The 10246-nt window shown below is 39.8% G+C and overlaps 2 protein-coding genes across 3 annotated transcripts; one reads left to right on the top strand and one right to left on the bottom strand.

Moving 5' to 3' along the window:
• The first annotated feature begins 298 nt into the window (after window positions 1–298).
• LOC112174833 lies at window positions 299–3684 on the top strand. Its single transcript, XM_024312652.2, has 5 exons — window positions 299–733; window positions 1591–1962; window positions 2352–2444; window positions 2811–2950; window positions 3061–3684. Exons 1-5 carry the CDS (start codon window positions 347–349, stop codon window positions 3509–3511), a joined length of 1443 nt encoding a protein of 480 aa, XP_024168420.1. The 5' UTR covers window positions 299–346; the 3' UTR covers window positions 3512–3684.
• Window positions 3671–9378, bottom strand: LOC112174818. Of its 2 annotated transcripts, none has more exons than XM_024312632.2 (15): window positions 8815–9378; window positions 8693–8739; window positions 7629–8525; window positions 7466–7526; window positions 7310–7372; window positions 6951–7014; window positions 6767–6860; window positions 6463–6546; window positions 6291–6380; window positions 6128–6155; window positions 5295–5798; window positions 5160–5221; window positions 4580–4689; window positions 4397–4484; window positions 3671–4243 (listed from the first exon to the last, which is right to left on the bottom strand). In XM_024312632.2, the coding sequence occupies exons 1-15, from the start codon at window positions 9224–9226 to the stop codon at window positions 3971–3973; spliced, it is 2877 nt and encodes a 958-aa protein (XP_024168400.1). In that variant the 5' UTR covers window positions 9227–9378; the 3' UTR covers window positions 3671–3970. The 2 variants fall into 2 exon arrangements, with proteins under 2 accessions (XP_024168400.1, XP_024168409.1); XM_024312641.2 differs by having other exon boundaries at window positions 8693–8736.
• Between the last annotated feature and the right edge of the window lie 868 nt (window positions 9379–10246).

The following is a 10246-nucleotide window of genomic DNA, read 5'->3' as shown; positions in this document are numbered from 1 at the left end:
TCAATCGTTAGATGTTTATGTATGTATGGAGTAGAACACTTCTGAAAATTTTCCTTTTAATTACTAATCGTTAAGACACCGAACTACATCAAATCAATAAATGGGAAAAATAAAATAAAATAAAATCTTTAGACGTCCTAGTTTTTCTTCTTTAGGGGACCCCTATTGTTTGGATTTAGATCCAAAAAAAGGGACATTGTTACCATCTTTATGGGTCTTAATTCCAAGTTTTGGGCTGTAACAAAAAGAAACAGTAGATAAGGCCCAATCCAAAAACCTCAAATTATTCATATCCATTTTTCTCTCTTCCTCTCTCTCCTGTAAAACACAAAACAAAATCCCCAAAATGTCCTCACCGTCCCTCCGCGTCTCCACCACCGCCCACCGCCACCTGGGGTTCAACCGCTCCCTCTCCCCCTCAACACCCCAAAACCTCTTCACCTTACTCTCCTTCCCCACTTCCACTTTCCCAAAACACCCTCGGAAGCTCGCCGCCCGGTCCCAAAAGAAGCAAGGCAAAGCCAATGAAGTGGGGTCGATCAAGGTCAAGGGCAAACCGGGAAATGTGTGGAGCGTGGACAACGAGCTGGCTGCTCAAGAGAAAGGGAAGCCCACAAAGAGAAGAGGGAGAAGGAGAGTTGTGAAGGGGAAGAGAAGTAGAGGTGGTGGTGGCAGAGCTGTTCTGGTCTCTGGTGCTATGTTAATGGAGGTCGAGACTGTTCTTCAAACTCAGGTAGTTTCATTTTCAGTTGTTGATTATGTAGTTAGGCTTATTTTGGTTGATGGGTTTGAGTTATGTGTTTAGGCTATTTGGGTTAGTGGGTTAATGGCAGAAGTAGAAATGAATGAGCAAATTACATTAGGTACTTGGTGTAGAAATTTTAAGTCTTTTTCTCAAAAATAGTATTCCTAGTTTCACTTTGTGTTTTCCTATTGGCATTGGGTGATTGGAGTAGTTGGGAAAATGTGGGAACAGAACGAGAAAACGAAATTATATGGTTTACATTAACTTGTATCGGCTAGTCGGGTACTCTTTGCAGCTTGATTATGTTGCTGGTTGAATGAGAAAGTTGTTGCTTGCTGCTGAGAAGTTTTGTGAGGACGATAGAGAGAGAGAGAGAGAGAGCAATTGAGACTTCGAAAGTAACTAGTTGGTGTTGAGATTTGGTACCTTGATTGAAAAATGGGTCATATGGAATTTGGGTTTCGGGTGTCTTCATTGTCCTAGGAGCTGGAATTGGTTAAAATTTTCATAGTGAAGTGGTTGTATGTATGTTTTGAGCATTTTGTTAGTGAACTTAATGTTGTATTTAAAGTTGAAAATAATAAGGAGGCCTCCAGATTCCAAGACATTGATCTGTCAAATAAAACTTAGGCCAGACCATTTAATTGACACCCTTTGAATTTAAAGTACTTTTACGTCACTGTTGGGAGTGTTGATTAAACTGAAATTTCTTCAAATTTCTCCGAGTATCTTAGTTTTGAAGTTTTCCTTCAACAATATGTGAAATTTTGAAATTGTTGAGATGCTTTTGGAACCTATTTCCATCAATCACAACAGTAGGTGAAATTGTTATACAAATTTTGCAGGAACCTGTGATAAGACCCTCATGGAATACATTTTCTAGTAGTGTCAGTGGGATATGGAAGGGTGTTGGAGCAGTTTTTTCACCCATCACTGCAGAAATGGAGCCAATTGATTTTGGAAGCAGGGATGAACAACTTTATGATTGCTATACTCTTTCTCGCATTGAGGCTGTGCCATCATCCTCTGGAGGGCCAGCATCACATGTCCAAAGGAAAATTAATTGGGTGACTTTAAATCCTCATGGTGAAAAAAGCAATAGTAATGAAAGTGGAAGAAATCATGTGTTGCCTCAATTTGAGGCCTTTAACTTTGAAAGAAGTGACGTGATGGAAGAAGATGTCATGGGCAGAGAACCTGGTCTTGTTTTCTTTGAGGTATGCTTGATTCCCTTTTTTCTTCTCTGATCATTCAGTAATCAGTTTATGCACACAAATACTTTACCACAAACAAGTCATCACATTATCTAATATGTTTCAGACTTTTGGACTTTCGTGTTGCATGCATTGCAATATTATCTCTTTATTTTGAAAATACTACAGAAATATGAATCTTTATTATTGTCTTTTTTTATCTAGTCGAATGTTTATTATTATCAAGAGTAGCTTGAGAGTTTTTAACAGTGTATCCACAGTATGTCAGAAATGTGGTTTTACAATGGGTTCTATTCATAAATCATCCAGTTATAGTTTCTAATGTACAAAATTGTATACTTTTGGGACTACTAACAGGGAACTACTTTTTGTTTGGATTGTGTAATATACAGGATGGATCTTATTCTAGGGGTCCTGTTGATATCCCAGTTGGTGAAGTTGATGATTCTAACTATTACCTTTCACCAACTTTCAAATTTGAACAGGTAAAGCTTGGCATGGCATGACACATAACTATTTTGAAAGTATCATATAGATGTAGTTTGTTGAATTCCCCTCACAATGTGTAATATATGTGTATGCACATATATGTACTCATATGTGCCAGTGAACAGGGGCAACGACACCATTGTTTTTTTGTAAACTAGTTGTTTCAACTTGGCTATAAAACCCAATACAAGATCATAGATCTGATACTTCAAGAACAATGGTGTTGTGCCTACTTAATTGGCTCATATACAACATTTGCTTTATGCTAAAGGCTGTGAAAAAAGAAAAATGGATTCATATTTGATTTCAAATTTTCTAATTTAAAATTTACGTTTTCATTTTCTTCATATTGCTGTGTCTAGTGTTTGGTTAAAGGTTGCCACAAGAGACTTCGAATTGTTCATACCATAGAATTCAGCAATGGTGGTTCAAACATTCAGATAATGAGAGTTGCTGTGTATGAGGAACAGTGGGTTAGCCCTGTCAATCTTCTGGACCAAAGGTATTCTGTACGTAGCTTAGGTTTTTCTTTAGTTTTCAGTGTTTTCTAGTAAAGTTATTTTGTTCCTTCTGTTTTAATTGAAGAACTAATTCCTATCATACACCAAACAGTGATTCGGAGCTTGATTTGAAACCATTTTCTCAGCGGAAACGAACTCAGTCATCAGAGCTGGCTGGGCCATGGAAGGTGTTTGAGGTCAGTGCTACTCCAATTTATGGTGAGGAGATGGACCAGATGGTGTTGGAGCAAGAGAATAGCGTTCCCTATGTCTACCTTTGCACAGAGGCTTTAAAGAAAAGGAGCTTGCCTGGGCATGCTGCTTACTTTGGTGAGGAAGAGATGCTAGACATGCAAGATGCGACTATGCTTTGGCTTCCAGGTGGTGTCACTGCCTATGTTGATGTAAATAAGGATGGCATCCTTTGTATTGGAGTTGGGTGGTACTCAGATGAAGGAATCAACCTTGTTATGGAGAGGGATTATGGAATAGATGGGAAACTCAAGGACATCCGATCGAAGTCAGAAATGAAAAGAAGGTGGTCGGATCCTCAGCCCGAGTAAATCTTCCTTTGAAACAGTTTTAGCTCCTGTTCGTTGTTTGTATATTTTCAGCTCCAGTAGTATTTGCTTGTATATTATCTCCAGATTAAAAAATAACTTGTGAATTTACATACCAAACTTTTCAGAAAGCTAAAACATAAGACCAAAAATAAGAAATGATGGCACTTATTGTAGCATGCATTCATTGGGTAGACGACTACCATGGAGTTTTGGTTATTCTTGAACTGCTTAATATTCTAACCTAATGCAGAACAGAGTCCTTTTGTGCATATCAGCATTACAATTCAAATATGTTTTCAAAAGCGATGAATTTTCTATTTACTTTCATCATATTGGTTAGTTGCCTTTACAACATTAAAACTAGGCAATTTTAAAGCCAAAAAATCCGGTGAGCACTCACTTTTGCCTCTGGATCCTTTGAATTTACCAAACTGGCTCAAGTATAATCTCAGAATCATATTATTCTAGACTTTGTACAAGATCATTCTGGGCGCCCATACTGCCCCGCCTGGACATCCTGTGCTTCCTCAAGCTCTCGTGGCATGGGGCAAAGAATTCATGATTGAGAGCTTCCTCTGCGCTGATCCTCAGCCTTGGATTTACTGTCAAGCACTTGTCTACAAGATCAAATAGCGATCTTGGAATGAGATTGAAAAACTCAGATCTCTTTGTGTGAGCCTTGCACCAACTTTGTAGTTTCATTGATGGCAAGGATTTGACATCGAATAACTCCTGGAAAAATCAGCAATTATCAACCCAATGCAGTTAATACAGTGCAGCTAAAACTTCATGAAGAATCATACACCCATATTTTATCTTACAAAAAGAGCGATGCATGTTTCTGCTGAACCGAATATGAGATTAAACAAAGAACTAATAATATACCACTGGAAACGAGGATTCACGGTCATGTAGCTTGGCCACTTCCCATAAGTCTTCACTGCCCTTTAACTTTGCTATATCTTTTATATTCCTGTCATGGTTGATATATATGATTAGGAAGAATTTGGGCAAAAAAAAAAAAAAATGAATTAATCAATTATGCTACTACAAAGATGGGGATTCTACTGTTCAGGATCTCCAGTAAAAGGAGTTCTTCCTATCATCAGGTAAAGCAGGGTAACTCCAGCTGACCAGACATCGCCCTTAGGGCCTTGATGCAGAGATCTGAACAAGACCTGTAAAATGGTAAATCAAGTATCAGAGTAACAAAATAACACGTGAGCTAAGGTCTGAGTCATTTCATTAGGTAATATCATATTCACTGATAATAATCTCAAAGCAATTACTGTATATATAATGCTGTTAGTTCAGCTATAACTAAAGTTGCCTAGCAAATTATCATCACTGAACCATTGATATGTGATTGCCTCGATCCAGATCTACCGGTACTATGGAACATTTGGGTTTGCCTATGTGCTATATATACATGTGGAAAGTCTACTTTTGGCCATTGACTGATTTGCTCTCTATAAATAATGTCTGGGATCTTATCAGGTTGAGCCAGAATAGAAAACTCATAATGTTGATGCCAAAACAGAACACAAGGATGAAACAAACGTACATATCAACAATTGAATGAAGCATTAGGTAGTGCATATGCATAATCCCAAGAGGCATCTGAGAAATAAGGAAGGCAAAACCTGACCTCTGGAGCACGGAATCCCTTGGTTCCAGCACATGGACCTTCACTCTTTTGTTTCCCGTCCCCTAAGACAACTGAAGCAATTAGCAAACAAGTTACTAGTAAGTTTACTTAAACATACATTAACTGGCTACACACCTTTGCTTTTCAGTAAATTGGCACTAGAAATAGCTGCACCAGTAAAGTTCAGAGACATTGGAGTTGTATAGATTAGTTTGCTGTCGATCTTGCCTGGAGAAGCAGCAATCCTTTTCCTTTTGGAAGCAGGAGATTTTAGTACATCATGGACTGGACTACGAATCACATCCTGCGCCAGGCTGATCAACTCTTTTCTTCCTAGGCAAGGCAGAGGTTCCCTCACCCTTTCTGTGGATGGAGTTTTGTCTGTCGCATCCTTAGTGGAGGTTATACCTGAGCCATCCGCACGCTGGCTTTTAAATTTATTCCCAACACTCATCTTAGGATCGTTATTCAAGGGAACAACCTGAGCCCTCTTCCTCACATTCCTATTAGGGTCAACAGTTTTCTTTGGATCTACAAGATCACTTCTCACAAACCTCTTTTCTCTGTTTGGTAGAGCAGATTTACTTTGAGGGAGAGGCACATGACCAAAGGACACGTGGCGATTATATTTTGATTTATCTGAGAAATGCATAAACCCAACGTTAATCAGATAAAAACTCAAGCACATTACAGTTATGACTTTAGAGGACACCAAACAACAAAATCAATATTTGGAAAGTAAACTTTGGTAAGTGATGATCTTTTGTTTGTTCTAACTATGGTGTGTGTCTATATATCTGAGAATTTTTATTATTATTATTTTCAAATTTTTTTTTTTAGTCCAAAGACCTAGTCAGTAGAAATCAACGTTAGTGCTATGGATTTCCCAGACTCACCACTATTGCAATGAAATAGGAAGCAGGTACGACAAATAGCTAAATAATAGCTGAAAGTTAAAGACCACTTACTTCTAATTGCATACTTCTGCTGTAAATCCTGTGAAACAAAAAGTAGAAATTGCACACAATCAGATTGCCCTTAAAACATTCCCAAACCTTCAGCTAATGAATGCAAAAAAGAAACAAAAATCTCATATGCAGAAGGCAGCACTATCAAGATTAAGATCCTAACCATGGCAAGGTTGAAATCAATCAGGTAACCTTTGCTTAGCTTCTGAGAGAAGAGGAAGTTTCCAGGCTTAACATCTCTGTGCACCACACCCTGCAATCAAAAATTAAAAACTAAAGTGGATTCTACAAATATTACATGAGATTGATGTATGGCAACTGTAGTAAGATAGTACCTGCTTATGCAAGCATGCTAGGGCTCTAAACATGCAATAGCCATACCACTGGAGCTCAAATAGATCAATCTTTTTCTTCAAGACCTAGCAGTTAAGAAGAAACTAAAATAAGACCTACGAAAAATGTGATAGTTATGCCAAGCATTTCTGCTAAAGAGGTTTTATTTCCGTCACAGCATAGCAATATTAGTGTCCATTGACAACTCAAATTTCTTTATACGTACAGAAAATGAGTTGGCTCAGTAGCTCAAAGAGACTTGAGCACTGTCAGGAAGATAGCTGAACTGAAGCATTTCGTAAGTACCTCAGGTCTGTCATGTTCAACATGTTCCAAAATAAAGCACTCACTGTCACCACTTCTGAAAGCACCTTCGTACTTTATAATGAAGTTCCTACCCCTGCATCAATAAATTCCAATAGCATTAGTTCTGTTGCATATCATAATGAAACTGCATTATCTAATCTGTGATCAGCTTCTGAAAACTTACCCAAAACGCTCAAGCATTTTCCGCTCATTATCAACATGTTGTTTATGAGCTTTAACATGGGGACCTGAAAAGAAAACAAAAGTTAAGCATCAATCATTGCAAATTTATTCTTATATACAGGGAGTGTCAGTGCTTATTGTCAACAACAAAAACACAAGTGCACAAGCTTTCAGACTGCACTTAAGTTGATAGATTATGTTTCTACGCTAGAATACTGATAAGACTTGTTCTAGTTTTTCTAACTCTGTTTCAACTAATAAGCTGTTACTTCTTATTAGTCAACACCATATAAAGCATCTGGTTACAGATACGGAAATGGTCAAAAGTAACATAGATACATGAAACATACATTCGCTTACATTTTATGGCAAACCTTTTCCCGTCATTCTTCCTCTGAGCCCTGTAAACAGTTCCATAACCACCTGGACAATTGAGTAACAGCAGAACAACATTCAAAAAGTCTGAACATCTGATATACATCAATAAACAGGACAAAGGCACTAAAATCTGAATACCTGAACCTTCTTCTTCCTCTATTATAAAATCCTCAAAGCGAGGTAGTTTTATTTTCTCCAACTGATTCAACAAACAAACCAATATGGAGTCATCATGGCAATCGTTCCAATATAACTTTCAAATTCAAGAACAGCACAAAAGCAGTTCAATAATATTAATTACCTTAGGAGATACAGAGGTAGTATCCACCATGTTTTCTTTTGGATGCATGCTATTTGTGTTGTTTTTCTTCAATTTATGTTCTACAGAGAGATATCTCTGACCACTTTTACATTGATTCTGCTGTTTGGGAGTGTCAACAACTTCATTATCTTCTAACGAATCCACAAGAAATCGTTCTTGTGAAGGAAAATTTGTGTACATGCCCTTCAATTTTCCGGAAGAGTTTGCAAGCGGCTTCTCAGGAGAAGGGCATTCAGCTGATGGGAAGTCAGTCTTTGTCTCTGCCTTTTTCATACTCTGGTCTTTATCCAAGGCTATAACATTCTTTGTATTTTCAGAGTCCAAGCAATGTGTGGGTGCTTCACCAAATGCGTCAACCTTCTCTGACAAAACAAACTGTTCACCATCTCCTTCTGCTCTTACTTCATCATAACCTTCGTTCACAGTACCTTCGACTAGAGGTTCTTCATCGTCTTTTGATTGATCCATTGAAGCGTTGCAAGAATGAGTGTCATGAATGCCAGCACCAATATTGCTTTCTGCTTCTTGTAAGAAAAATGTGCCAGTAAAATCTTTCTCATGCTTTAATCTCTCGTTACCAGCCAAGGCATCCTGATTTGAACTTGGCGGAGGTAAATTCAAATCAAAGAAGCATCCCTCACCTCGAACAACTTGAATTGGCTGCACGTTGCATATATCTGCTTCAGTTTTCAGCAGATTATTGACTGCATTGTATGCATCTAACGATCCAGGGCTCTCCTCACGCATCAAAGCACTCGGCCAAACAACACCATCACCTTCTTCCTCATGTTCAAAAAGTGTCATTTGAAGACTCGAAAGTTCAGCATTGAAGTCAAGAAGTAAAGGGCCCAAAGCTCTCTCATTATTTGAATTTCCCTACTCAAATTAGTACCAGGCAGAGTAAACTAAAGTCAACAAATACAGTTTACTCGAATCAATCCCAACTTCTCCCAGTAATGAACTAATCGAAACAATGATCAATACTACAAAGAAAAATAAAACAAATACTAGAAAGATAACATATAGAATGATCAAGACAATACCTCAATCAAATTATGCTGACAAGCTAACACTCCATCTGCTTCACCTGCTACAATTTTCAACTCCAACAAATTAATTTCGCAACAAAATTTCAAAACTTTAAAATCTTCAAAACAATTCATACCATCCTCATTTCGAAACCGCAATCTCCTTTTCGCCATCGGCACCGCCTCATTGTCCAAATCCGGCCCCTTTCTCTTCTTCCTGAACTCGGCGTTCGGATAAAAACTCCGCAACACGTACAATTCCATAACCATCCTCGACTCCGGCGCAAACTCTTCCAAAGCCGAAACCGTTGCCATAGCCACAGTGACCAGTCCGTCCTCCTCCTCCGTCGAACAAATCGGAGAATTAGGGATCGAGCAGAGGCTCAGGACCAACTCCGCCGTGGCGTCGAACAACCGGCACCGCGACGCCAGCTCTTCCGGAGTAGCGGGGCGGCGGAGAGTGAATAGAATTGATAATACGTGCCATGCTTTCTCCGTCTCCGATGTGCTTCTGTGGCGGCGGTGATCTGAGACTGGGGGATTGGGCATGGTGTGGATCTGATCGGAGCGGGTTTCTGATTTCTAATCGGGATCTGAGAGTTTGAGAGCTCTCATCTTGATTTGGAGATGAAGCAGAACCTGGAGTTTCTCTTTGATTTTCTTGACCGGTAAACTGGAGCTTATTTTTTTATTTTTTTCATTTTGTGGGAAATTTACAGAATAGGGAATTGGGAATTAAGAGAGGCGGGAAAAGTAATGGTGCATTGGGATTTTCAGGGTTTTCCCGCTCTTTTACATGGTTTTTCGAATTCTGGAAAAGCAAAATTTCAAGAAAGCCCCCCCTAAAATGGATAATATTTAGTGGAGATTTTTTTTTAGAATAAGAAATAGTTTCATTCCCAGAGCGACACGTACTTCAATTTATGTCTTAAATCAAACCTTTATAGACAAAGCTAACAATCAAAACTGTTGGTCAGTGAGGTTTTACCAAACACACACCCCCCCCCCCCCCCTCTCGCTCTCGCTCTCTCTCTCTCTCTCAAGGAGAGGGCGGCTAGGTTTCCTTAGGTAAGCTTGGAGGCTCTCGTCCAGTGGCTCTCGTGCCGTACCAGGCTATTAGCCTTGTCGGTAAACGGTGAGTGCGGTCGGGCGGGGATATTTTGATGGCCGTTTCTCAGCCTGTGCTGCGGCGGTGTGGCTTGGACCTTGACAAGCTTGCAAGCCTGTGGTGGGTCTGCGTCTTCTAATCGTTTGGAGGCTCTAGCGGCGGCAGACTGGTGGTATCGGCATTCTCTTCCCTTGATCGACGACGGCGACTGGCAGGACGGCGTGAGGTGGGGCTTCGACGGGCTCGTTTTGGATAGGAGTTTTCCGATCTGGTATGGGTGCTTCGGAACCATGCGGGGAGGAGGTGTTTTGGGGGAGGTGGTGCTTCTTGTCGGCGTGCTGGCGATGATGGTGGGGTGGATGGTCGTCCGACGTCTACTGTGGCGGTGGCTAGGGTCTCATCAACGTGGTGGAGCCGTGGTGGCTGCTACAACTTGGAGTTTGGCTAGGGTTTGAGTGCTC

Source organism: Rosa chinensis, chromosome 1 (assembly GCF_002994745.2).
Source record: "Rosa chinensis cultivar Old Blush chromosome 1, RchiOBHm-V2, whole genome shotgun sequence".
Lineage (NCBI taxonomy): Eukaryota > Viridiplantae > Streptophyta > Magnoliopsida > Rosales > Rosaceae > Rosa > Rosa chinensis.
The sequence above is the reverse complement of the archived record's forward strand: the minus strand, read 5'-3'. Positions and strand labels throughout refer to the sequence as shown.

Bases quoted from the DNA above. Each gene is read 5' to 3' on its own strand.
- LOC112174833 (XM_024312652.2), top strand. From the start codon at position 347: ATGTCCTCACCGTCCCTCCGCGTCTCCACCACCGCCCACCGCCACCTG. The intron at 1,963-2,351 runs GTATGCTTGATT...TGTAATATACAG, and splicing joins CTGGTCTTGTTTTCTTTGAG to GATGGATCTTATTCTAGGGG. The intron at 2,951-3,060 runs GTATTCTGTACG...TACACCAAACAG, and splicing joins GTCAATCTTCTGGACCAAAG to TGATTCGGAGCTTGATTTGA.
- LOC112174818 (XM_024312632.2), bottom strand. From the start codon at position 9,226: ATGCCCAATCCCCCAGTCTCAGATCACCGCCGCCACAGAAGCACATCG. The intron at 6,547-6,766 runs GTACTTACGAAA...CTTAACTGCTAG, and splicing joins TTGAACATGACAGACCTGAG to GTCTTGAAGAAAAAGATTGA. The intron at 6,156-6,290 runs GTTAGGATCTTA...TTTGTTTCACAG, and splicing joins TTGATTTCAACCTTGCCATG to GATTTACAGCAGAAGTATGC.